At 53.2% G+C, this 27,055-nt stretch overlaps 1 protein-coding gene across 1 annotated transcript; it reads left to right on the forward strand.

Moving 5' to 3' along the window:
- The first annotated feature begins 280 nt into the window (after positions 1-280).
- Positions 281-24,704, forward strand: MOGAT2 (monoacylglycerol O-acyltransferase 2). Its single transcript, XM_028115829.2, has 6 exons — positions 281-439; positions 5,810-5,988; positions 14,462-14,666; positions 15,021-15,195; positions 15,811-16,010; positions 17,463-24,704. Exons 1-6 carry the CDS (start codon positions 349-351, stop codon positions 17,615-17,617), a joined length of 1,005 nt encoding a protein of 334 aa, XP_027971630.1. The 5' UTR covers positions 281-348; the 3' UTR covers positions 17,618-24,704.
- The last annotated feature ends 2,351 nt before the right edge of the window (positions 24,705-27,055 follow it).

Consider the following 27,055-nt stretch of genomic DNA (forward strand, 5'->3'; position numbering starts at 1 on the left):
TTTTTTCTACTTGGGGCTTCACCTTCAAAGTGAAAGGCAAGATTCTAGCAGAGAAAGGTCATTGCAGATAAGGCATTGCCTGAGGAGGCAACTGCCTTGGATAAGGCTTATACGCTTCCTTTCGTTCCTCCTTCCTCCTAGGCCCAGGGCAGGTGGATTCAAAGGTTTTCCCGTGTCCCTGCCACTGTAGGGGCAGAGGCCTTGAGGCTGGGTGGGGCTGGGTGGGGCACGCTCCTCCCCCCATCCCCTACAAACGCTTATGCAACCTCCAATAGCAACAAAAATCAGTTGGTGTCTCAGACCGCAGCAGTGCTCAGAGAAGCCTCTGGAGCCGTCACAGGAGCCAGCATGGTGAAGTTTGCACCGCTGTTCCTGCCATGGGAGCGCAGGCTACAGACCTTCATGGTCCTGCAGTGGGTCTTCTCCTTCTTGGTCCTGGGTAAGGCGAGCTGGGCTGGGGGTTGGGAGACCATGGGCACCTGCCACTCCAGGTGCACACAGTGTTTTGATGGTGGAAAGACATTTGTCCTAAAGGGGGCTTTGCTGCACTCAGAGTCCCTGCCCATAGAGTCCGGTGCCCGGAGTCCTCTGGAGGGTATGGAAGGGCATGGGGACAGGGTGTGGTAGAAGCCGCTGCCTGTGGCTTTGGACAGGTTACTGAGCTTTCCACCTTAGTACTAGGACAGAGACCCTGCCTCAGGCTACCTTGTGGTGGTGTGGGGAAGGATCTGAGTGATTGTGGGAAAGTTCCAGGCCCTGTAGGGCTTCTCAGAGGGAATGGATTTCCTTCCTTCCTTTCAAAGAGGAGGACACAGACTGGTGGGTAGGGAAAGAGAAGGGAACAGGGAAAGAATAGGAGTGCAAGAGAAAGCACAGACTGCCAGGGGATTGGAGCGAGACCTCTGCAGGTCTCTAATTCATCAGCTGTGGAGTGGGACTATCACTGCTGAGCTGGCACAGAGCTTCCGCGGGATGAAGTGGAGAATGTGCTTGCTTTGCCTGGCCCAGATTAGGCCAGACCCCTGGGCTGGGGGCCCATGGGAAGTATGCTTAGCTCCCCCTCCCCACCCCACCCCCGCCAGGAGCACGTTGATGGTGACCAGGGAGACTGCCCTTGCCCAAACTCCACTCTGCTGAAGGGAACCCTTTGGAGGAGGGCCCGGGGCCGAGCAGGGGAAGGGAAAGGCTGGGGGTGTGTGGGATTCTTCACCTCCTCTGCCAGCACCAGAGAGGGTAGCCTCTGCTTCCCCCGGGACTGGCGTTCGGCCTGTGCACAGATGCCACTATCCTGGTGTTACACCATGGGTATGCTCTGTACCAGTTGGTCAACAGCACCCCCCCATACACACACACACACACACACACACACACACACACACACACACACACACACACACACACACACACACACACACCCCTCATGTGCTCCCTCAGAACCACCTCCCAGTTCTGCAGCTGAAGGATTCACCCCCAGCAAAGCAGGCCTCCAGCACCCTTATGAATCCCTTATAAATCATCTGTGTCTCTGTCCCAGGGGTTGTTAAACATTCTAAATATCCCTGGTTATCCCCATTACACAGATGGGCAGAAACACTAAGTGCCTTAACTGCCCAAGGTTGTAGGTCCAGAGTCTTGGGCCCCTTCTACAGCCAAAGGAAGAAAGGGAAGGAGGGGCAGAGAGGAGAGAGGGCAGACAGTGTGGGAGGAGGTGGGGCTAAGGGGCTAATGGGCGGATGGAGACAGCCTGGGGAAGGAGGCCTAGCCCTGGGCAGGCTGCAAGTCCGCTGGCTCCTGGACAAAGGTCGCCCGGGGCCTTAGAGGAAGGCTGTGGCCTCGGGATCACAGGGGATAAGGTTCGTCAGGTGCAGCATGCCTTGTGTGAGCTTTGCAAGCTGAGTGTGTTTGACTGGCCTTGCCGCTGCACCCCACCCTGCCTCAGTAGGCCCGGGGCAGAGGAGCCTGGGAATATCAAGCGCAGCCCAGAGAGGTCAGGTAGCCCTGGGCCTGGACGACTAGAAGAAGGGCAGCTGGGAAAAGGGATCTGGGCCCCCTGGGGCCTGGAGTAGGAGGTTTTTATAGTATCCCTTATCCTGGGGACAAAGGGGAGCCTCAGGAGGGCTTTAGGTAGGGGAGTGACAAGGTCCAATCTGTATGCGGAAGTTCCCTGTGGCTGCAGTGGAGGTATCTACTGTGTTTGGCGTGGGGCGGGGGGGGGGGGGGGGGGGAATGGGCTGTTGGCAGGGAGCCGTACAATCTACATCAGGGGGCACCACACTATGGCACATGGGCTGAATCCAGCCCACTGAATGTTTCTGTATTTGTACAGTTTATGAGCTAAGAAGGATTTTCACATTTTCAAGGGGTTGTATTTTAAATGGTTAGGGACGTATGTAATATCATCCAAGTTGCCTCTTGAGCCGCGAAGTCTAAAATATTGACAGTCTGGCCCTTTAAGGAAAAAGATTGCCAACCCTGGTCTAGGGAGGCTGGCAGTGGGTGGGGAGAAGTGGCCCCATTCAGGAGCTGTTTAGGAGATGGGGGCCACGGGGCAGGATTGAAAGGCTGGTCAGAGAGTGAGGGCTTCCAGTGGAAGAGCAAATACTACGTGCATTTCCTGAACAGCTCGTTCATACTGGAGTCAGAAGAGGCATTGCAGGGAGTGGTAGAGGCCAGAGAAGTGACTGGAGAGGTCACCTAAGACCCGTCACTAAGGACTCAGGGCCAACAGCCAAATACTTCCCAAGTGGGTAATTTATTTACTATTTCCTCTCCTCTATAACTCACCCTGGAAGGTGAGCGCCATTCAAATAGTTTGTCTTGTCCTCAACTGCATCTCCTGCTCCTACAAGAATGGGAGTCCATGAATGTTTGTCGAGTGAATAAATGGGAGCAAGATGCAGCCAAAACGGTAGATTTGAATCTTAGGTCCCATCCTACCAGCTTGCTGTGTGACCTTCGCCAATTAGCATACCCTCTCTGGACCTTTGTAAAGTGGGGTTTAAAATATTTCCCCTCCTCTCAGAGTTGTGAGGATTAAGTGAGAGAAAGTGTTTCCCTTTCTAAGTGATTCCATAGCCTTCAGTTTTGCCTGCTGGGAGGAGTTGAAGGGTAAGCTAAGGGTGAAGGATGATAGGTACGGGGAAGGCCTTTCTGTCTGGTCAAGTGCAAATGCCCTGTGTGTTTTATCCCAATCTCTTTTTCTGACTGCAGAACTAATACGTGCCATGGTAAAACATTCAAACGTGATGAATGTCCTAAAAGCAAGACTTCCCCGAATCCTACCCTCCAGGTAGCCACGATCAACCATTTGTGTCTATTCTCTGGAGCTGGTTTTCTTAAGGTGGGAACCACTCACACAGACTTCTGATTTTGCCCAAGGGGAGAGAGGCCTAGCCGGGGGTCTTTAATTTTTTCCCCCACACTAAACATTTTTAATATGGAAAAAGGAATAAATTAAACTTACTCAAGCTCCCTGCCATTCTTGTCCCCCACATCCTGTCTCCTTCTTCCAGAGCCGTGGGCTCCTTTTCTCCTCTCTGCGTGTGCCGCTGTATATGTACGTGCCAGGGTTTGTTTGTTTTTTTTTATTTTTTTTAAAGATTTTATTTATTTATTTGAGAGAGAGAGAATGAGAGACAGAGAGCATGAGAGGGAAGAGGGTCAGAGGGAGAAGCACACCCCCCCGCTGAGCAGGGAGCCCGATACGGGACTCGATCCCGGGACTCCAGGATCATGACCTGAGCCGGAGGCAGTCGCTCAACCAACTGAGCCACCCAGGTGCCCCAGGGTTATTTTTCATACAAACGGTGGCATTTTGGTCCCGCCCTTCTGTGGCTTTCTCTTGCAAAATCTTTATGAAAAAATCTTTAAGACAAACAAAAAGTTAACCAACCCCCCAACGGCGAATGGTCCTTTCCACCATGCTCAGGAAACTGCAAGGCCTCTGAGCATAAAGCACAGGTTGCTCAAGACTGGCCATCAGGTCTGGGAATGGGAGGAAATGCTGGAGGGAAGGGCTGCCTGGGAGAGCAGTGACTCGTGACTCGGGGCTACCATGTCTTCTAGTTTTTCAAGAGAAATCAGATGTCGGGGTTTGTATTGTGAAGCCTCCCCATTTTACATTATTAGTGACTAATTCAATCGTATTTGAAAATTTAAAGTGCAAAGGATGGACCAAGTGGCCGCTGGTGCATCGACAGATGAACGGATAGACAACATGCGGTCGGTACATGAGAAAGAATAGTAGTTAGCCTCAAAAGGGAAGGAAATTCTGACACACGCTACAGCATGGATGGCATGAGTAGACCATCAGGGCATCATACTAAGTGGCACAAACCAGTCACCAAAAGATCAATACTTCATGACTCTTCTTATACATGAGGTTCCTAGAATAGTCACATTTGTAGAGACAGAAAAGCCAATGGCGGCCGGCAGGGGCTGGGGGAGGGGCCCGGGGAGTCAGAGATTCAGTTTGAGAGATTCAGTTTCAGAGATTGGCGGGCCCGGAGACGGTGGTAGTGATGGCTACACGACAATGGGAATGGACTTACTGCCGCTGAACTCTATGCTTAAAGACGGTTAAGGTGATATATTTTATGTTACGCGTCTTTCATCACAGTAACAATTTAAAAAACAAAGCGCCCTGATTGTGACCCTGGAACATCACTTTCTGAGGGCAGGACTTCGTGTCTGTTGTTCACAGCTGCCCACCTGCACCTGGCCCGTGAGAGATGCTCTGTGTAAAGTGAACATCCGTGAGCCCCAGCCTACATCGTCCGGCTTATGAATTCCACCACTGTTCAGACTGGGTCAAAAGGACCCTCCTCCAGGTGCCAGGAATGGCAGGCCCAATCTCCCCTACTTTCAAATAGAATATACAACTGGAAGTTGACCTTCTTTAAGAGGATGAGTGCCTGGTGTTGAGTAGAGGAAATGGGATGGGGAAGGAGCCATATTCTCTGGGGATATTCTTTCCGTCAGCATCAGATTAGCGATGGCCCACGGACCAGCTGACCCTGAGATGAAGCTGGGATTAGCCTATGGCAAGGGGTTCAGAGCTGCGGGTCAGAGAGGGAGTTCCTCACGGGGCCTAGTCCTAGCCCTGCTACAGCCCTGAGCCACGGGCCAGCCAGGAGTTGGCCTCTTTCTCCCTCCCTCCTTCACTGGGACAGGGCACTGCGGGAAGGAGGAATCAGCACGAGCCAAAGCTAAGGGACTGAAGGAGCTCAGTGAGCTGTAAGAACACAGCAGTTTAGTGTGGCCAGAGTGCTGGGGGTGCAGGTGGGCGAGGAGGCGGGGAAGGCCGGCTCCTCCCGAAGTTACGGGAAAGCCGGGGAAGGCCTTTGAAGAGAGGCAGATCTGGCCAGGTGTATCTGTGGAAAGATGGGGCAGAGAGTGGGCAGAAAGAGTGTTTCCGGTTTCTCTGAGGTCCCAAAAGATGGAAACTAGAAAACAGGAATCCAGTCGGTTGTCCAGCAGGCATTTTTGGAGCACCTGGTGAATGCAGACTACTTGACTGGGGAGAGGGAGGTAGTGCGGGGGAAGACCAGCATGAACAAGGGAGCCAGGACAGTGGGAACAATGAGTTTTGAAGTTGGAGCTACCTAGGTTCGAATCTGTGCTCCCAGCGAGACATTGGCGGGCTGGCAGGTGCCCTCCCTCCTTGAAGGCGTGGGAAGCTGAGCTCTCCCTCCCAGGGCCACGGGCTGGACGGGACCATGCTGCTCGTGCTGGGCATATGGGAGACTCAGTGTCCACCATCTCACCTCCTTCCTCTCAGACCTCTGATGGTTCCTGCTTCCCTCCCCAGCCCAGATCTGCACTGTGGTCTTCATAGGCCTCCTGTTCACAAGATTCTGGTTGGTCAGTGTCCTGTATGCAATCTGGTGGTACCTGGACCTAGACAAGCCACGGCAGGGGGGCAGGCCCATCCAAGCCCTAAAGCGCTGCTTCTTGTGGAAGTACATGAGGGACTATTTCCCTGTCTCGGTGAGTACTGGGGCTGGCTGGGATGCGTCCATCTTCATGGCGGGAGCACGGCCCAGGGTGCAGGGAGCAGAATGCTGGGAGGGAGGGGCCAGGGCTTACACCACTATATGGTCTGGGGAGGAGTCCAGCTTCTCTCTGGCTGTGGTTTCCCAGGGTTGGGAAATGTCAGGGTTTGAAGGTCTCTGTGGGCATATAGTGTGGCACACATATGTATCTTACAGGTGTAAACCCCTCAGCAGCCAGGTAGGGGGTGAATATAATAAACTCAAGGTCCTAAGAGACCCATCAAGCCCCACACTTCATCAGATGGGGAGAATGACACTCTTGAGAGGGACAAAGGTGTGACCAACTCCACAGGACAAGTTCTCCTGCTCTTAAAGTGTGTGCATTAACCAGGGGGGAAGGAGCAGGGGAGAGAGCCCTGAACTGGTTCTCAGTTCTAACCCACCCCCAACTCCAGATTGCTGGGTGTCCTTGAGCAAAACCTTGCCCCATTCGAAGCCTCAGTTTCCCCATGTATCCAGGAAGCAGACTGATCCCTCCACCTCTGAGCACGTTTGAATCTCTCACTCTGACTCAGGGCATCTCATGCCATCGTGGATACTTGACCCTGGACTCAAATGTCAGTCCTGAGTAAAGCGGACCCTCGGATTTGAGTGAACAGACCCTCCTGTTGGCTCCTTTACCAAATCCCAGACAGACTGAACCCTGGGACTTGAGCGGCCGGGCAGGGCTGGCTTATTGGCCAGATGGGCCACGGTGGGAAGGCAGTGGGGAACACGGAGAGGTGCCAGGCGGGGGCAGCTGACCGGACCCTGGAAACGGGGAGAAGAAAGGCAGAAACTGTGACCTCTGGAGCAGGACAGACTAGGTTCTAATATCAGCACCGCCACAGCCCATGGTGACCCTGGGAGAGTTTCATAGCCTCTGTCAGCCTCAGTGTCCTCATCTGTAACGTGGAGATGACACAACACACGTCACTGAGTTGGGCAGATTCGCTGAGCTGGCAGGAACGTCCTACTGGCTGGCAGGACATTCGGTGCTAGTATTATGTGACCGAGTCAGTGGGGAGCGTGGAGAGGCGCGCACGTGGCTGTGGTCGGGGGACGGCTCTGACCTTCACACCTGCCGGGCTTCTCCTGCCCGGTCCTGGTGCTCCGCCTCTTCCTGCCCCCCCTTGGCATTAGGTCCCCAGCTGGTGAAGGGGGAGGGAGTGGAGGACACAGGCTCACAGAGGTTAAACAGCCCACTGACTCGTGGGCACTCAGCAGCGGACTCAGGGCTCCTTCTTTGCTCCCTTCTGAGAGTCCTGGGGCCCGGCGAGGACTAGCAAAAGCGGGGCAAGAACTGGGGTTCGAAGCCCCGAGCACCACAGTGAGCAGGGCCTCCTGGGCAAAGGGCAAGGGTGGGACGGGGCAGGGCAGGGCAGGGCAGTAGGGCATCAGGGCAGGGACTGGGCAGAGGGCAGGAAGTTGACTGGCAGAGAATTCCACGCTCACGAGGGGTGATAGGTGTTGAAGGGCAGAGCGAATGAGCAGCACTGAGCTAACCTGGGAGTCCAGGTTGGGGGAGGTCTTCTCCCCATATTTGCTTCTTCCAGGATCTTGTCAGCAAAGACAAGCAGGGTCTGTGCCTATCTTATCCACTGCCTTTCCTGATCCTTCCCTAGCCAGCCAGCCCTCGAGGAGGGTTTCTCAACCTTGGCACTATTGACCCCGGTGGGACACTGCCCTGATCTGCCGCAATTCTGTGTGTAGTGTTTCAGGATGGATGCCCACTGTAGGCCAGTTGCATCACGACCTTGCGGAGGGTGGGCAGTACCACCATGTGGCCAGCAGAGGGCGAGACGGCATGCACTTGGACTTTGCCTGGCCTAGGCTGGGAGCCTGCAGGGCTGGGGCTGTGGCCGGCAGATTCCCTTCCCCTCCCCTCCCACTCTTTTTTTTTTTTTAATTTTATTTTATTATGTTATGTTAGTCACCATACATTACATCATTAGTTTTTGATGTAGTGTTCCATGATTCATTGTTTGCGTATAACACCCAGGGCTCCATGCAGTATGTGCCCTCTTTAATACCCATCACCAGGCTAACCCATCCCCCCACCCCCCTCCCCTCTAGAACCCTTTACACACCTGTACAGCCCAGGCCCTGCTGGGATCTTGGGAGGGGCGGAAGGTAGGTGACGCTCCCATGCACATTCACAGGCCTCTGCACTCCTCTGTCAAGTGCGTGTAGATTTCTGAGCTCCTATCAGTTCTTAGTGTGATTTTATGGACTAGCATCTATGGATGGAATTCCAAGCAAAATTAGGAAACTTTCTGGGCCTTGCAGCTTTCTAAACTCACGCTGCAGGCTTCCTAAAGAGCTAATGATGAAGAATCTGGCGATGGGCGATGTTTCACATAGGAGGCACTGACCCCACCTCGTGCTGAAGACCGGCCCCAGAGCTGGGTTTCCCCTGTGAAGATTTCATCATCCCGGAGTAAACACTGTCTACACAGGCCAAGGCCTGACAAGGGATGGAGTGCTGCAGCCGGGCTGTGACCTGGTGTCAGGAAATGCTGCAGGCCCAGGGCAGCGCAGGACACCTCCCCACCCACACCTGGGCCCTGCCTCAGTGCCTCCTCAGCCCTGCGGACGTCACTAGGGACTTCAGGCCCTCCCTCCCCACCCCCACCCCCACGCCAGCATACTGGGGGCTCTTAACTGGAGTCAGAGGTAGGTGGGTAGCCAGCTGCCTGCCCCGGACAAATCTCCAGCTTACACTTGGACCCAGGAGTGATACTTCCCCCTGTGATGACTCCTTTCATCATGGGAGGACTCTGCCTGGGGGAGGGTCTTCCTTCACACCGAGCTGTGCCCGTCCTGACACCCCTCCCTCAGCCCTATGGCTGCCCTGCAGGGAGGGGGCTTCCTTCCTGTTCACTTCCTGTCTTCGCTGTCCCTCCTCGGCCAGCAGCTCTCAGGAGGCTTTCTGCACATCGACACATGGACATTTGGGGCTGAAGGATGGGTGTGTGTGGGGCAGGGGGTGCCTTCATCCCTGGACTCTGCCCACTAGTAGCACTCCCCTCTACGAGGAGTGACAACCAAAAACGTCTGCAGACGTGACCACATGTCCCCTGGTGGGGTGAGGAACTGGCCCTGGTTGAGAACTGCTCTGGAGCCTGGGGTCTCTCCAAAACACCTCCCCCACTCACTACCTAAATCCTGACCAGTTGGCTCTTTATCTGGGCTCTGCTTCCGCCGACGCCCCCTGCAGTCCATCCTGCACACAGCAGCCAGAATACTCCTAAAATGGTAAAACAGCAGTGACTCCCGTGACACCTAAAATCAAATCTAATTCTTTTGTCCAGCCTGCAGGTGCCTGGACTCTGGACCCCTGTTTATGCCTCACCTGCCCCCTTTGCCATCCAAATTCTCCAAGTACTCCTGGGCTGGTACCCTTCTTGGAAGTACACCCCTTTGCCCCGTTAACCCCCACCACTTTTCACCTGGGGATTCCTACAAAGCAGCAGAGCCTATAGGAGCCGGGCCGCCTGTATTAAAGTCTTGCCTCTGCCACTTTACTAGCTATGTGACCTCGAACCCGTTAATTAACCTTGTGTCTCAGTTTCCTCATCTGTAAAATGGGGACATTGCCACCGGTACTTCCCTTGCAGAATGAACAGAAGATGGAGCAAGTCGGTGTACTGAGGTCCCTGGGCACAGGAGGTGCTGGGAATGTGCACCACCTGGGGCATTCTTTCCAGCTCTCCGTGCTCAGCACATCCTGTATTTCTTCAACTCTAAGACATCCCTTTTTTTTTTTTTTTAAGTAGTCTCCACGCCCAAGCCCAACACAGCGCTTGAACTCATGACTGTGAGGTCAAGACCTGAGCTGATACCAAGAGTTGGGGGACTGAGCCACCCAGGCGCCCCTCTAAGATATCCTTAATGGCAAAACATACCAGTATTTTATGTACCACTAAGAAACAATCCCTCCAAAGGAATCGTCAAATGCATCTTGAGAGCATAATGTTAAGATGCAAAGAAAAGGTGCATCTTAGAATTGAGAGAATATAGCCGCTGATGTCAGTGGGTGTCTGTTCTGTGAGTGCATGAGTGCAAGGGGGAGAGGCAGAGCCAAGAACCAGGTGAGAGGCAGGGGCGAGGGGGTCTGAAGCCCTTCTTGATAGCATACCGAGACCACCAGGGCCAGGGAAAATATCCAAGCCTTTCCTTCCATCTGGCCATGATGGGAGGAGACAGGGAAGGACCCGAGTCCCGCCCCCCCTGCCCCCGCCCCCCAGCCAAAGGCTTAAAGCTGGAAGGGATTCCTTTGGTTTAAAGGGGTGATTCTCAAACTTTGATATACATCAGAATCCTCTCGGACATCTGCCACAAATCAGATGCCCAAGGCCAGAGCCAGACTACTGAATCAGACCTTGCTTGCCCTGCATTTTTAAACTACCAAGTAATTGAGGTACATAAATAGGTCATGAACAGGTTCTCCAGGGCCAGGCCTTAGAATAGGGAGGGACAGGTTGCTGATGGGCAGGAAGCACCTTCTCCTGAGAGCCCTGGACATTCCAAGTTTGACTAGAAAGGAAATGGCCCCTGAGATAGTCCTGAGTCTCGAGATACCTCTCTGGTTCTGGAACAAAGGCTCTCTGCTCTCTGTTTTTGGCAGGAGACAGCGGAACTGAGCTCGGGTCATCTGTGTGGCTTTGGGCAGGTCACTTAGCCCTCTGCACCTCAGTTTGCTCAACTGTCAAATGGGGGCTTTCACACTGCAGCCCACCTCCTGAGGGCCACGGTTACACAGGCTAGGGGTGTGGGTGCTTTGTGAACCATAAAGGAGCCATCAGGGCAGTGGCCATCACTGCCAAAGGGCATTCATTGAGATATGGGTCTGGGCAGACAGGGCAGAGACACAGCCCTCACTGTCCTCCCTCTCACCCGTGGTCCAGAAGCCCTCTCCCGGAAATGCCTCTCTCCTCCTGCAGGGCTGCGGTCCTATAGGCGAGGGTCTTGGGGTTCAAAGTAGTGACACTCCTGGGAGAATTGCAAACATGTTCACACAAAGGCTGATGTGCAAGTGTTGGTGGCCACATTATTTGTAATGGCCAAAGGGTGGAAATAACGTCAATGTCCGTTGAGTGATAAATGAACAAAAAGTATGGTGTATCCACACAGTGGAATGGTATTCAGTCATAAACAGGAATGAAGTGCTGATCTATGCTTCAGCGTGGAGGGACCTGGAAAATATTCTGCCAAAGCAAAAGAAGCCAGACACACAAGGCCCCATGCTGTGGGATGCCATTCACACGAAATGCCCAGAGTGGGCAAGTCCATAGAGACAGGAAGCCAAGGTTGCCGGGGGCTGGGGGGACAGTCGAGTGACTGCTAATGGGCATGGGGTTTCCCTTTGGGGTGTTGAAAATGCTCTGGAATGAAATAGTAGTGATGGTTGTTCACCTTTGAGGTACACTAAAACTGCAGAATTGTGTGCTTTAAAAGGGTAAATTTGATGGTGCATGAATTATATATATATATATAAAGAAATAGCAAGGTGTCCCCCCAGAGCCTAGCAAGCTGGCCGTTCCACTCCCCAGCCGCTACTGCCTGGTACGTGACGTGGCCTACCACGATGTGCATGCAGAGAGGGCCTTCCCCGTCCACCATCTATCTTCGCTTAGTCCCACTCTCTCCCCTAGGAGTACTGAGGGGAGCAAGGCAGAGAACACAGCGCTTTACAACCCCCCCCCCCCGCCATGTACCTCATCTGAACCACCCTGACAGGGAGGCATTATCATTGTCCTGGGGGGCAGACAGAAACGGAGGCCCAGAGAACGCAGGGGCCTGGCACAGGTCATGTGATGAGCTGGTGGCAGAACCCAGGTCTCCTGACTTGCAGCTCAGAGTTCTTTCCCCTGCTTTTGGAACCCAGGTGACAGGCTGGGACAGGATCGGGAACAGGGGGCCTTCCTTCCAAGGCAGGCCGCCTCAGCCTCATCCATTCGTGGGTTCATTCTTTCCTTCCCTCATCCCACAGTTTTTCCAGAGCGTCTCCTCTGTTCCACACCTGTGCTTGGGTCAGTAGGTGCAGCAGACGGGTGGCCTCTCGTCTCACGGCCTTCACGGGGAGGCAGTGCTATCCCTTGGGCACAGGGGACAGATAGAAGAGGGGCGCACAGAAGGATCGCAGCAGAGACCATGTCTAGGGACGTGCGGACAGTGATGACCCCATCAGCGCACATACTTGGACACCGCACATGTAAATGCACGGACAAATACTGGCACACGTGCCCAGACACAGGCCCTCACATTCAGCCGGATATTTCTCTGTATGCAAAGGCTTCTTTATTAAGGATAGTACGTAATACATTCTTGTTCAAAATTCCAAAGGGACGAGAGGGTATGTGGGTGAAAATCCCTGCCCCAGAGGTAACTAGGACAGCTAGCATTTGGTGTGTCCACATACGAACAAGTGCGTGTCCCCTTCCCCAGCACAGTCAGGGATGTTCTGCCCACGATGTCTTGCCCTTTGCTTTGTCCTGACCAGCGACTGTGGCCATCTTCCCCCGCCAGGCCAGGGAGTTCTTCCTCATACTTCCTGAGGGCTGCCCCGTGCCCCACTGTGTGGCTGTTTTGAGAATTTGTCTCAGCGGGCCCTGTTGATGGGCACTGGAGGGGGTGCCGAGGTTTTGATAGTACCAAAACGTGATGCTTCGGTTAATAATCTCGTTCACATGTCATTCTGCGCAAGCACAAGAAATTAGCAGTGAGTTGCTGGGTTCAAAGGTTAGTCACGCTTTTAGGTTGTCATAGCTATTGCCAAATCGCCTTTCCGGAGCTGTACAAAATCGCCTTCCCACTGCCTGAGAAAGAATTTGTGCACCCGTGAGTCAGGGCGGGGAGCCAGGTGGGTTTGTAGGGGAATGTCGCCAGATGGGTTCCCAAGCAAGCACCTTTCCCACTGAGGATAACCAGAGATTTCGCTGCTCCGGTTTTATCCTCACATCTAGGAAGTCCCTACCGCGTGAGCAGGAGAGGTTTGTCCTCGTGTGGGAGGCGATGGGCCCTCCAACTGTGGTTCCTGTAGGTTTCTGCAAAGGGTCAGTGGGTGCCTGGGGGCCATACTGGGCAGGAGGGTGTTGCAGAAACCAAGTCCAGGTGAAGTCCGAGAGAATTTGGGGCCATTTGGCCTGGATGGGGCAGATTGGGCTCAGATCCTCGTCGCTGCCCTCCAGGTCCCTCCAGGCCCCTCCAGGCTGCTCTGAGGGCAGGCAGCCAGACCTCTGGGCCCCGAAGGCAGCAGCAAGAACCCTCAGGGAGCCACCCACTGCAAGTTTGAGCTCAATGATAGGATGAACTTTCACCGTGGCAAAGCTGAGCCAGGATGGGCTGCCCCGCGGCTGGGAGGGCGATTGCAGCCGATTGCGGGGACTGGGCAGTTCTATCAGGAGACCTCCTGCCAGGGGCTCAGGGCATGGCCCAGGGGCCGCAGGGGCCTTCAGACTCTGATGGCTATGGCTCCCAGAGTGTAGGGCAGTGTGAAAGGTGGGCCTGCGGTCCTGGCAGGGTGGGGGAGGGATTGCCCCCATTCACACACACACACACACACACACACACACACACACACACACACAATCACTGCCCGCAGCAATAATCTTTGTGGACTGGACCATGGAGCAGCCTGTCCAGTGACGGGTGGGCTGAGAACAGCATTTGTTTGCTCAGTTCCTGCCCCCCCCCACCCTCATCCCCCTTCAGCTGGGAGCTGCTAAAGACAACAGCTCTCCTCCCCTAGGACATCTGCAATAACTGGTGATCCCTACCTCCCGCTCCATGCTGCAGGCCTGCCCAGACCCTGGCAAGTTGCTTGCCAGCAGAGCCCATGGCTGGGGGAAGAAAATGGTCGAGGGGCAATGAAGGTCTGGCGTAGGGGGAGCAGGGAGCCCCAGGGAGACACTTGCATTGTATGGAAGGGTAAATAGGCCTGGAGCCAGCCTTCTGGACTGCATGTTCTTTCAACCACTCCTGCTATATCTTGCTAATGCTCACTCCCAGGGCTTAAGTGCCTATTTTTCTCATACTGACTGAGTTTTGTTAAACCCGGGCTCTTCCAGGAGGGTGGTGCCCCCGTGTGTCCCTTTGATGCCTTCAAATGATATTTGGTCCTGTAGTAATCTTGGTAATTTCAGGGTACCACAGACCCGAGCTTCTCAGCAGTCCTGGGAGGTAGGCAGGACAGGGCTAAATGTCCCCATTTTACAGATGAAGAGCCTGAGAGGGAAGCAATTTGTCCAAAGCCAGCCGTGAATCAGACGGTGTCCCTGGATGCATTCACACACTGTATCTCAGTATGCCTGAGAAGCTGAGGCTCAGAGAGGGGGAACGACTTGCCCAAGGTCACACTGATGGGTGGCACGGTCAGGGTTGGCACGCAGGTCCCGCTCTGGCTCACCGGGTTATTGTCCTTGCAGCTGGTCAAGACTGCTGAGCTGGACCCCTCCCGGAACTACCTTGCGGGCTTCCACCCCCACGGGGTCCTGGCGGCCGGAGCCTTTGTCAACCTGTGCACAGAGAGCACGGGCTTCCCTTCGCTCTTCCCCGGAATCCGTCCCCATCTGATGATGCTGAGCCTTTGGTTCCGGGCCCCTTTCTTCAGGGATTACATCATGTCGGGGGGTGAGTCTTTACACGCCTGGGTAGTCCAGGAGGATGAGGCTGGAGGCACGGGAAGAGGCATCTCAGGGAGGGCTGCCAACCCTTCCATACTTCTTGCAAGTGCAGGTGCAATGGGAGAAGTGGCTAAACCCAAAGAAATACTCCCCACAGCTGCATGCGCGGCACTGAGCTCAATGAGGCTGTGGGGAAAAGGGAGAGGACTTAGTTCCAGTCCTCAGGGGACTCCCAGCTGGAGGGGATGGGGTAGGGACCCGGACCTCTCGGGCCATTTTTGGTGGTCTCTCTCTTGGGTCTCATCCACCCCACAATCCCTGCCCCCTTCTCCCGTACCTGACCACCTTCCTCTCTTCCCAGGGCTGGTCCCATCGGACAAGGAGAGCGCTGCTCACATTCTGAGCAGGAAGGAAGGTGGTAATCTGCTGGCCATCATTGTAGGGGGTGCCCAGGAGGCTCTGAACGCCAGGCCCAGCTCCTCCACACTGTTGCTACGGAACCGCAAGGGCTTCGTCAGGCTCGCCCTGATGCACGGGTATCTGGGGAGAGGGCTCTCAGCTCCAGGGGAGATTGGCAGGAAGACAGCAGAGACTAGTGCAGATTGTATTTTGGCGGGGAGATTCTCAGTCTATTTACAGCAAAGATTATATTGAGAAATGTACTATGGCATGCCCAAATACCCAGAGAAGATTTCAGAAGGGAGGCGTGGTGATCAATGGCACTAGGTGGGAAGGGACATGTCTGCCCAAAGCTGGCACTGCATCTGACATCTATGGGATCTGGGAGGATGGAGTTTGGGGCATATCACAGAGCTGCTCTACTTCAAAGCATCTTTGAAGAACACAAGCTAGCTGGGGCCAGAGAGATTTTTCTACAAAACTCACAGATATTTTATACCTGGGAGGACTCTGAAGGATTCTGGCCTATCTGTCCTATTACAACTGGGAAAATGTAGCCCTGAGAGGGGCCAGGACCTGCCCAAGGTCAGAAAGCAAAGCTATGGCAGGGCTGGGAGACAACCCAGGCCTCCTACTGCTGGCCCAGGGCTCTGTCCTCTGCTCCAATTCCTGGTTGCTCCGTCCCTGCAGGAAGCTAGCTTAGGGGCCCTCTGTGGGACCTTCCACTCGTATTCTCTCCTGTCTCTCTCCAGGGCAGCCCTGGTGCCGATCTTCTCCTTCGGGGAGAATGAGCTCTTCGACCAGGTTGAGAACTGTCCCGGCTCCTGGTTGCGCCGGATCCAGAACCGGCTGCAGAAGATCATGGGCGTCTCCCTCCCGCTCTTCCACGGCCGTGGCGTCTTCCAGTACAGCTTCGGTCTCATACCCTACCGCCAGCCCATCACCACCGTGGGTGAGCCGCGAGCCGGCTTGGCCGGGGGTGAGGGGTGGGTCCTATGGGAAAGAGGCCTGGGCTGTGGGCTGCAAGGGGACACGGAGATGAGTGAGACACATCCTCGCCCTCCTGGAGCTCACCATTCTAGACCAGGAAACAGACACTGCTTATCAAGCAGATAAGCCTAAGAGAAGGCACTGTGGGATGGGAACTGTAACAGGGGCACAAAGAACAGTAGTCACTACTGATTACAGAGTACCTGCTGTGTGGCAGGCAGGTTCCCTAACGTGCAGCAGCTCGATCTATCCCAACAACCTTCAAGATAGGGACTATTATCCCCATTTCACTGATGGCAAACTGAGGCTCCGAGAAGTTAAGTAACTTCCAAAAGATCATGCTGCCTTTGAGTAACAAGGTTGAGAATTGGATCAGGATCTATTTGAGTTCTTATTGTGCTAGAGAAGGAGGGTTTAATTCTGACCCAGAGGCTCTAATAAGGCTTATTGGAAAAGGTGGACACAGGGAAAGGCCATTCCAAGTCAATTAGAATTGGGTGTAGAGTAGGAATTGCTACGCTTGAATTAGAGCCTGAGGGATTTGCCTGTAAATAATGGGCATGAGCTTTAGTGCATGGACTCAGCACCGTCTTTTTCAGTTCTTGGGACCCCTCATTTGCTTTCTTCTTGGATCGCAGCTGGACCCCTCTGACGAAGCCTGTAGAGGGACGTTGGTTCATCTTTATCCATCCATTTATTTGTTAGTTGAGTGCAGACTTGGTGTACCCCCTACACCATGACTTTCCCCGTGTCTTGTGGCAATATTTTCATGTGTTAATACTGCTGCTGCCACCAGAGCTATCCCAAGAGGAGAAGGCAGCGGAGCTACCGTCCCAGCCAGGCAGAACCAGAGGAAGGAGGTCATTTAGGGCTTCCCTAGAACAAAGCAGGCACTGCAGTCCAGGTGGAGAGAGAAAGAGGAAGAAGAGCTGCGTGGGCTGTGGGCCCACCTCATCCTAGATCTACAGGCACTTCTAATTGTTGCATCTTGGGCTCCCAGAACCACGTGGTCTGGAAATTAAGAGCATATCCCCAGGATTTAAAAACTGGAACAGATACTTCCTGGCTATGTGACCTTGAACAAGTTACTTTGCCTCTCTGAGCCTCATTGCCCCACCTGTCAACGGGGTGTAATAAGAGTTTCTATCCACATAGGACGGTTACGAGGATTAAAGGAGATAATGCGTGGCAAGCGCCTGGCACATTCCATGGCACATTCCATTCCATTGCAATGCCCGTGGGTGTTGTTATATCAGAATCATGGAGTTACCATAACTTCTTAGAACCCATCACCCAAAATAGGGCTGAAAGGGATGGCAGTAAGAACACTTTGCTGCAGGAATGCCCATGGGGAAGGGCCCCTGCAACCCAGTGGTTCCTGCTTGGGGCCAACACCCACATTTGTGTCTTGTAGTGGGGAAGCCCATTGAGGTGCAGAAGACACCGTACCCCTCGCAAGAGGAGGTGGACAAGCTGCACCAGCGCTATATTAAGGAGCTGTGCAACCTCTTCGAAGCCCACAAGCTCAAGTACAATGTCCCCGTGGACCAACACCTGGAGTTCTGCTGAGTGCCTCCCCAGAAGGTTGGCCTTAGGGAGCCCAGCGGGAGGTGCTGTGATCTGAGAAGTCTTCCTGGAGGCATCTTTTGAACATATCTTCACAGCCTTCCCAAACTTCTGCAAATCCAACCACGCCAGGACTCCAAGTGGCGAGTGGGAGCGGTCACCAGGCTCTGGCGTGGGTGGTTTGCACCCCTGCTGCGAAACCCCTGCGAGCCTCCCTCTCCTCAGCCTGTTCCTCTGGGAATGGGAGAGATGGCTGGAAGAGAGGAATTTCTGAGGTTTCGGTCCCCTGTTGTCATGTCACTCAAGAGCCAGAGTGGCAACCGTCACCAGGTTTTTCTTCCTTGACCTTGAGTAACAGCGCAAAAGAAGCCTCCTGCTCCAGCCCCGTCTCCTACAAGCTCCCTCATCCTGCTCCCTGGATGTCCCCACTCTTCCCTCCCTGCGCCGGGTGGGGGGGGAGTGGCCTTGAAGCCTCTGCGCTCTTGCTAAGCACTTGTGCGTTTTTGGGTCCTCTGAGCTGTAGACTGGCAGCCACAGGGGCCCGAAAGGGGGAGAAGGAGAACTGTGCTCTGTCACTCCCCTGTGGCAGTGGGCAGACCTTTTTGCCCTCCTTCTGAGCCTCAGTTTCCCCAACTGACTAAGATGAACCCTGAGTCTCAGCTCTGACATTACAGAGGCGAAGAGCTCCTGGAGGCACGTCTTACTCGTCCATTGTAATTTCAGCCCCTGACCTTGGCACAGAAAGGTTGGGGGGGGGGTCCCAAAAATGTCAGTTCAACAAACGAAAGGATTCTACTTTAGCCTTCTTCCCCATTCCCCAACAGAGAGGGCTCATCAAGGCCCCCTCTTTGGACCCCCAGCCTGGCCCTGTGGCCCTGCAGCCATACCTCATCTTTCCAGAAGGTGGATGAGACAGGGCCAGAGAATGCCATGTTGGCTCATCCTTCCTGATCCGTTGGCCCCAAGCTTACCACCCCTGGTCCTGTTCTGCTGGGCAAGAAAGTTGAGAGGCTATGTTAGGACACGGGGCAGACCAACACAGAGGATGAAGACCAGATGCGAGGAGTGCATGTTTGTGTGTGTCTGCAGGGTGGGTGAGATGGGGACAGATGCCCTGACGAGAAGATTCTGGATTCCTAGGTTTGGCACATAACGTCAATAGTGAAGGGCAGGATGCCCGGCGGGGACCAAACTTGTGACTCCCCTCACCCTCCAGCAGGGAAGCAGCATCCTTTCCCTCCAGGAGCAAATCGTACCGGTAACTACAACAGGAGGGACAGCCAAGAGGTGTAAATTTGGGTTTAAATCCTGGCCCATCCCTTTTCAGTGACTCTGGGCAAGTCCTGTCATTTCCAAACCTCAATTTTGCCAGCTGAGAAGGACTACCATACCCATCTCTGGTGTTGTGAACGTAGTAAGGTAATATTTTGAACATGTGAGTCACTGCACGTCATGTCTGGAATGGTGTGGAATAAGTGTAAATTAGGATTCAGGGGATAAAGGTACCCCGTGTCTCAGGAAGGTGCCTGGTATCCTAAGAGGTAGTGTGCTAGGGGGCTCACAAGGGAAGCGGGAACAAAGAGCGATGGGGGTCAGAGGAGGGAGTGATGATTTCCAACCAGGAGGAAGTGGAGGAGGTGACAGGTGGGCAGGGCCATGAAGAAGGGCAAGATTTGCAAAGGAGAGAAGTACTCACCCATTATGGTTCTCTATTGCTGTCTAGCAAGCCAGGCCAAAACTGAATGGCTGAAGAAGCAAGGAGTTAATTATTCCTCACGGTTCTGTGGCTTGGGCAGGTGGCTCTTCTCAGTCTGCCCTGGGCTCCGTGCAGGTGCCTTCAGCTGGAACTGGGCCGGCTGGTGGGGCTGGCTGGGCCTCTCATTGCAGGTGGGTCTGATGGGTCTTCAGCACTCAGCGGTGGCTGGAATTTGTAAGAACGAGAGCAAGGCTGCAAGAGCTCTTAAATACTGGGCTGAACAACTTGCAGAGTCACTTCATCCCATTCTGTTGATCAAAGCAACTCCTGGAACCCCCCCACCCCGGGGGAAGTTTCAGGGGTGAGGAATAGACTCTGCTTCTGCCTGGAAGGAGCATGGGTGTCACAATACAATGGGCTGGAGGTACATGAAGAGATTCTGTGGCCATCTTTGCAAACGATCTACAAAACAGTGGTCAATGAAAGCCTGCAGCAGGACCTCCGCCCTCCCCCCAGGTGTAGTGGAATTCGCTGTGTGACCATGATAAGAGCTGTAGTTTATCCCCAGGGCACCAGCTCATTCTCAGCCGCTGCCCCATCCCCACCTCGCTCTCCCCAGTCCATCCTCAGTGACCAGCCAGGGTGTAGGGGCCATCGCTGGTCAGAGGACACAGACCGTGCTGGTGACCCTGCAGGGAAGGAGCCAGGAATGAGCATTTCCGCTTCCCTCTCTCCCCTCCCTCTTCTGCCAAGGTTCCCCTCTGCCTGAGCCCAGTCGCAAGCTGGAAGGCACAAGGGCCTGTGGCTGCCATGCACACAGGTAGGCCTCCAGTAACAAGCAGGGTGGAGACAGGTGGACAGTGCATCTGCAGGGGTCAGTGGAAGAGAGATGTCCACCTTCAAGTCCAAGTTTCTTAGCCTGCCTTTTGCCACTCTTCCATCATCTGGTCCAGTTTTCTCCATCCTCGTTTGTCCCCCTCCCTTAACCATGGGCTCCCATGATACCAAACCATTTGCCGTTCCTTCTATGAGATTTGCTCTTTCTCCCCTCTAGGCTTTGCCCACGCTGTTCCCTCTGCCTGGAATGGCATCTCCCCCTCCTCACCTCCCCCTTTGTCTGGAAAATTCCTATTCATCCTTCAATACTGGTTTCCTCTATGCAAGAAAGCCTTCCCTAACGTCCTTGGTTGAGGTAGGGGTTCCACGGGGTGCCCCAGACTTCCCTTTCCTCTGCCATGGCAGTCAGCACTGGGATGGCTGCTGGGTGGTCACAATCCTGTGCAGGATACTTCTGCCTCCAGTGATCTCCCTCTAGCCTACCCACATGTAGCACCTGCCTCCACTGTCCAGACAAAACCCAACACCCTAAAATAGTCTCCAACGCCTCAGGATAATGCCCAAACTCCTCCTCAGCCTCCAGAGCCTTCCTCATCTGCTCCTAGACCTCACCAGCCTCCCCCGCTGGATCTCCTCCCCTGCACCCCATCACCCTGTCACCCCTCGCTTCTTGCGGAGTGCATGCTGCTCTTGCATCACAGTTCCAGGGCATGCTGTTCCCTTTCCTTGAAACATGCTTCCTTCTAGACCTGGTTGACTTCGCTCATCCCCAAAGGGCACCTCCTTTGTCATCCATCAGCACGCCCCACCCACCCTCTTACTCTGCCTCCCACCTGACTGCCCTGAACCAGAGTTAGTTACCCTCATTTGGGGCTAGTTTTGGGGGTGAAAGGGTCATTAATGGGTGAGTGGACTTCTTTGTCTCCCTTTCCACTGGGACAGCCCTGAGGGCCAAGACCACATCCTGGTCGCCCTCAGCCCCACCCAGCACCCAGCACAGGACCTAGGGCGCCTCAGCACCCCACTGGATGAGAACTGGTTGCATAAATGAATCCTCACATGGCACTTCCTCTTGGTTCAGCATGCTAGGCCTGGGGCAGGGATGAGGCCGAGAAGACCCATGCCTTGCCTTTGGAGGTCATTGAATCAGTTCTCTATTGCTATGTGACAGAAACTCCAAAACTTAGCTGCTTTAAACCACAAACATTATTTATTGTCTCAAAGTTTCTGAGGTCGGGAATCTGGGAGTGGCTTCCCTAAGGGGTTCTGGCTGAGGTGTCTCATGAGGTTGCAGCCACACTGTTGGCCTGGCCTGCAGTCCCAGAAGACTTGAGTCGGGCTGGAGGATCCACTCCCAAGCTCACCCATGTGGCTGTTGGTGGGAGGCTCTGTGCTCTGTGCAGGCCTCTCCATATGGCTGCCAAGGGCATGGCTTCTCCCAGAGCAAGTAAGGAGAGAGAGGGACCACACTACCTTTTATGACCTAGACTCTGTATCACACACTATCAGTTCTACCTTATCGTATTGGTGAGATGTGAATTCACTAAGTCCCGTCACACTCCTTACGAGGGTGTGAATCCCAGGATGTGAGGCCCCTGGGGGCCGGCTTGGAGGCTAGCTACCACAGTGATGGCGGATGAGCCCTCCGAGACCAGACTGGGCCACACCATGCTGTGTACTGCTGCGCAAGGTAGCTTGCCAGGGCTGGCCATAGAGAGGGTCCCCAAATGGGTGGGGCACAGCATGAGCAGAGATCGGGGGAGGGAATTTTGTCCATGACCCCCTGGCCTGGCCTGGGATGGAGGAGGAGGTGACCATGAGATTTGAGGGGGTCCGGATGGGGGAGGGGAGTGGTGAGAGACTTGGGGGGCCAGAGGGCAGAGAATTCTTCCCTTTGCATGGTGACCCTGGCGGCCTCCCATGGAAGACCACGGCAGCACAAGAAAGGAAGCTAGGGCCTGATCTCAGAGGAGGGCTGCCCCAGAGAGTTGCCCAGTAGGGAACAGCCACACTGGACTTTGAGCAAAACATGTCCTTTTCCTGAGAGATTGCAGGTGTTTGTCTAGTGGTTGGCCTCCCCAGCTAACACAGTGTACCAGAACCTCACATATAAGGGGTCAGTTATTAACTTAGTACCTCCTGCCTGACACTCCTCAGGGCCCCCGAGCCCGCCTCGGGGGCCTCCGCATGGTGCAGGAGAACAGCTCCCCGACGCCAGCACACACACACACAGATAGATTCAGACAGACAGAGGACGACAAGATTTGTCAGGCGTGGTAGCAAGGGTCAGAGGCCCTTAAGGGTGGGGTGCGCTGGAGTCTTCCAGAAATCATGCTGCCCTTTGGCCTGGGGAGAAGTTCTCAAATGGCATTACCCCCAGGGAACAAAGGGCCCAGTGGGGCCCAGCCTATGTGACACAGCTTTCTGGTGCCGGGTGGGACAGGGGTCAGCCAGCACAGCACCGCCAGCAGCCACGTGGCACGGGCCACGCGTTGGCCTCAGAAGGGAGTTGACTGTGCTTGGTGAGGGTACAGGAGGAGGCTAACACAGGGAGGGTGGAAGCTGCTGAGTGAGCAAAGGCAGGGAGCGGACACGGCGGGCAGGGCACAGGCTCGGGATGGCCACTGTTGTGATGGGGCGGGCAAAAGTGAGGTTGAGGGAACAGGAGGCTGGAAGGCCAGGCCTTTGTTCAGCAAACTTTGAGCGAGAGTGGTGACCAACGCAGCCAGGGTCCCTGACTTTGCCTTGCCTACTGTCTGGGGCAACTCCTATGTCCAGTCAGCGCGTCAGGAATTTCTCCCTGAGGTAGGGGGGAGCCCCGGAAGGTCCTTGAGCTGGAGTGGGCCAGGGACAGGACCAGATGGGCAGTGGATGCCTTGGGCTGAACTGGGCATCTGTCTTAATGACCCCACGGAAGGGCAGAGCCAGCACCGAGCTGCTTACTGAGCACAGAATCCATGCCAGGCTCCGGGTGGGACGCTCTACAGGCGTTATCTCAATAACAGCGGCAGCGACGCCCACTCTTTGTAATCAATGAGGTTCCTGTGTCAGAGAAGGGTAAGGACTTTCTGGAATCCTGGGCTCGATAGGAAGGCTGACTGCCCAGACAGCTCTTCTGTCCTGCTCCCACTCTGCCTAGTTCCAGCCTCCAACTGGGCAGAAGGGCACAATGGAAGTGGCCGGGCCTGAGACCCCTCGAGGTGTGCCTAGCCCCCCACCCACCTGCTTGGCCCCGCCGCACACCTCCCTGCACTGCACGCCCTCCCCACCCTTCCCCCTGCGCCACATGCCTCCCTGAGGCTTGGTTTCATCACCTGTAAGTGCTTCACCCATAAGCGAGTATTCAATAAATGCCGGTTCTTCCTCACTCCTCCCCTTTGAAAATGCTAGGAAACGGATTTTGAAAGACCTGGGAGAGTTTGTGGATAACACACAAGGTTTGGGCTTTTCTTAGACTCTAACTCACCCCTCACTCCTTGCTAGAAAACCTTTAACCAGGGCAAGGGGTGCCCTGTACACCCAGTTATATCTTTAGTGAGGAAATGGGTGGAACCAGATGGGCAGGAAGACTCTTTCTAGTAGCCCCTTTTAAAGGGCCCCTGAAAAGAAAAAAAAAAACAGCAGGAAACCCTGGCCTTATCAATACAATGCCAATGATAGGATCAAAAGGGGCCTCCCCCTTTAAGAAAGGCAAAAACTGTCAGAAGCTGGCATTTGGGTGTGCCCTAGACCAATGCTTCTCAAAACGTCTGTGGTGTAGGACCAGATTCTTGTGTGTGTGTTGTGGGGACGGTTCCCTAATCCATCTTGGACCTATTCATTTGTAAAATACAATATAAATTACCAGAAAAATGAAATATGAAAACAAAGACAAACATAGTACAAGTCCAAGTTTTTATTCTTACTTTCAACAGACATAAAATTCCTCTGTCACCTTGCTCTAAAGTTTCTGAGCAGGTACTCTCAAATTCTGTACCTAACTTGGTCAGGAACCAGGAACAAGCGGTGAATGGACACACTCCAGCCCTCAGACCACATAGAGCCGCACTGCCTTAGAGCGCACTGAGGGGCTAGTTACTGGTATTGTCAGATTGCTGTGGTTAAGCTACACAAAGCTACTTGGTGAACTGCAAAGTGCTCTACAAGATTGGTGGGGCCGTGGTCTTAGCCACTTCTATGTGGCTGAGCGGGCTCTGGGAAAGGAAGGACTTGCCTGAAGGCACAGAGCTAGAAAGACTCCAACGGGGGACCACTCTTCACTCTCTTGCAATGTTCTTTCCACTCTGCCTGGTGCAGTGGATCCTGGAAAGCATCACCCAGATGCATCTTCAAGGAAGGACACCTTGCGCTGGGTGCGGAGAGCTGCTTCTTCCAGGGCACTGAGCCAATGACTGATCCAGATGGGGCAGAAAGGCTTGACCACTTCAGCCCAGATCAGGACAGCTCCGATGGGTCATTTCTGTTCAGCTTCTCCCTCTGCCCTATTCGGCTGCCTTCCCTCCCTTCTGTAGGTTTTGACCCCAAGGGTTCTCCCTAATAAACATCCCACAGGCTAAACGTGCTTTCAAAATCCACTTCCTGGAGAACCTAACCCGTGACATCATGCATATATGAAGAGTTAAATCTCAATATGAGGCTCAGAGAGATTAACTAACCTGTCAAAAGTCACACAGTTTTTAAGTGGTTTTTAGGTTTTTGGAGTCAGGATTTAAACTCAGATCGGAGGGCAAAGCCAGCGCTCTTTGCCTTAGGAGTGAGACCTCTTGTCTACCAGCTTGGGAAACAAAGGAAAGGATCAGAAAAATTGTATTTAAGTTGTGAAACTTAAAGTAACTCTATTCAAAATGGCACACCACTTTGGAAGACATTTTGGCATTTCTTAAATAAAGTTGAATAAAGGCTTACTATACAGCACAACAATCATGCTCCTAGCTGTTTACCCAACTGATTTGAAAATAAGTCCACACAAAACCTGCACATCAATGTTTACAGCAGCTTTCTTCATAATCAGCAAAAACTGGAAGCAACCAAGATATCCTTCAGAAGGTGAATAGATAAACACACCGTGGTACCTTCAGGGCTGTGGAATACTACTCTGAAATAAAGCATGAGCTATTAATTCACACAACAACATGGATGAATCTAAGATGCGTTTTGTTAAGTCAAAGAAGCTAGAGTAAAAAGCCTATTTGATTCCATTCATATGATATTCTGGAAAATGATAATATAGAGGAATGGAAAGCTGATCAGCAGTTGCCAGGGATTTAGAAAGGGCGAGCCTCTGACTAAGAGAAGCATAGGGAATTCTTTGGGTTGGTGGAATGAATCTGGATGGTATTGGACTGGCATATAAATGACACTATGCATTTGTCAAGACCTACAAAGAGTGAACCTTAATGTATAGAAATTAAATTTTAAAAAACCAACCAAGAGGCCTGGGGATTCCAAGATGGAATGTGGGCTTGTGACAAAAGAATCTTAAAACTGTATTACAAACGTATGAGAAAACCTCACTGCGGCGGGGTGGGGCGGGGTGGGGTGGGGAAGAACTGCCCTAGGGAACTTTGGGAAATAGCGTTTTGATTGGAAACTCTAAGACTGGCATTAAAATAAATTGTAGATGAATACCACACTGTAGTTAAATGTGAATTTCTCATGGGGGTGTGCGCTAACAACTTGGAAATGGCTGTGCTGTATCTGAAAGTGTACAAATAGGTAAGCAGATGATTTTCTCACTGTTGGAGAGGGCGGTTACAGATGAGCGAGGGAGGAAGGCTGGAACGAACAGCAGGAGACATCAGTATGAATTGATGTTTAGTTTGATATAGAGACAGATGGGTAGATACAGAAATCATGGTAAGTATGTATGTATGCATGGGTTAGCTTACATACGTGTATTTCCTAGGTCCTAGTTCTGCCTTCCGAAAGAGCCTAGAAGTTCACCCCAGTAGCATTCTTGGGCAGGGAAAATAGAGCGTGAAGCATCTTGGAGTGCCAGAAAGTAAAGAAGTATTCAAAAAAACAAAATGATGGGAGCATCTTTTTTTTTTTTAAAGATTTTATTTATTTATTTGAGAGAGAGAAAATGAGAGATAGAGAGCACGAGAGGGAAGAGGGTCAGAGGGAGAAGCAGACTCCCTGCTGAGCAGGGAGCCCGATGCGGGACTCGATCCCGGGACTCCAGGATCATGACCTGAGCCGAAGGCAGTGGCTTAACCAACTGAGCCACCCAGGCACCCTGATGGGAGCATCTTAAAGGAATGCAGGAGCCAAACTGAAAAAGCTCCCAAGGGCCATGTCTGGAACAATTTGAGCAACAAAACAAATAACAGTATTTGGATTATAATCCGAAGTATAAAACATACATCCATGAGTACATACTGATATAAATAAATGATTGAAAAATAAAAATAAGTGGGGGTGAAAAGTGAAATTTCTCTTACAGAAGAATCACAAATAATGAATGGAGATAGTCTGCCCTCGAGGAGGTGGAGCGTAACCCTCCCCACTTGAATTGGGGTAAGGCTAGTGGCTTGCTTCCAAGAGTAGTGTGTGGGAAGAGTTGGGGGCAGGAGAGGGAAGGTGAGTACCCTTACCATATCACATCAGCCAGGTGATCAGGGTCAACATCAGCAATAAGTCATGCGGCAGTATGTGCCTTTGATACGATGTGATCAGAATGGAACCTCACTTCTGTTGTTTTCCTCCCCAAACCCTATAACCCCAACTGACTAGGAGGAAAACATCAGGTATATCCAAACGGAGTGACCTTCTACAAGATAACCTGGCTAGTACTCCTCCAAAGTGAGTCATCAAAAAAGCCAGGAAAGTTTGAGAAACTGTCACAGATCAGAGGAAGCTAAGAACACATGACAACTACATGTACTGTGGTATCTTGGATGGGACCC

The sequence above is a fragment of the Eumetopias jubatus genome, unplaced genomic scaffold, assembly GCF_037043125.1.
Source record: "Eumetopias jubatus isolate StellerSeaLion01/CBP00866 unplaced genomic scaffold, mEumJub1_p1.0 scaffold_13, whole genome shotgun sequence".
Lineage (NCBI taxonomy): Eukaryota > Metazoa > Chordata > Mammalia > Carnivora > Otariidae > Eumetopias > Eumetopias jubatus.

Coding starts and splice junctions, on each gene's coding strand:
- MOGAT2 (XM_028115829.2), top strand. CDS start 349: ATGGTGAAGTTTGCACCGCTGTTCCTGCCATGGGAGCGCAGGCTACAG. Junction 15,196..15,810: donor AGGCTCGCCCTGATGCACGG/GTATCTGGGGAG, acceptor GTCTCTCTCCAG/GGCAGCCCTGGTGCCGATCT. Junction 16,011..17,462: donor CCAGCCCATCACCACCGTGG/GTGAGCCGCGAG, acceptor TGTGTCTTGTAG/TGGGGAAGCCCATTGAGGTG.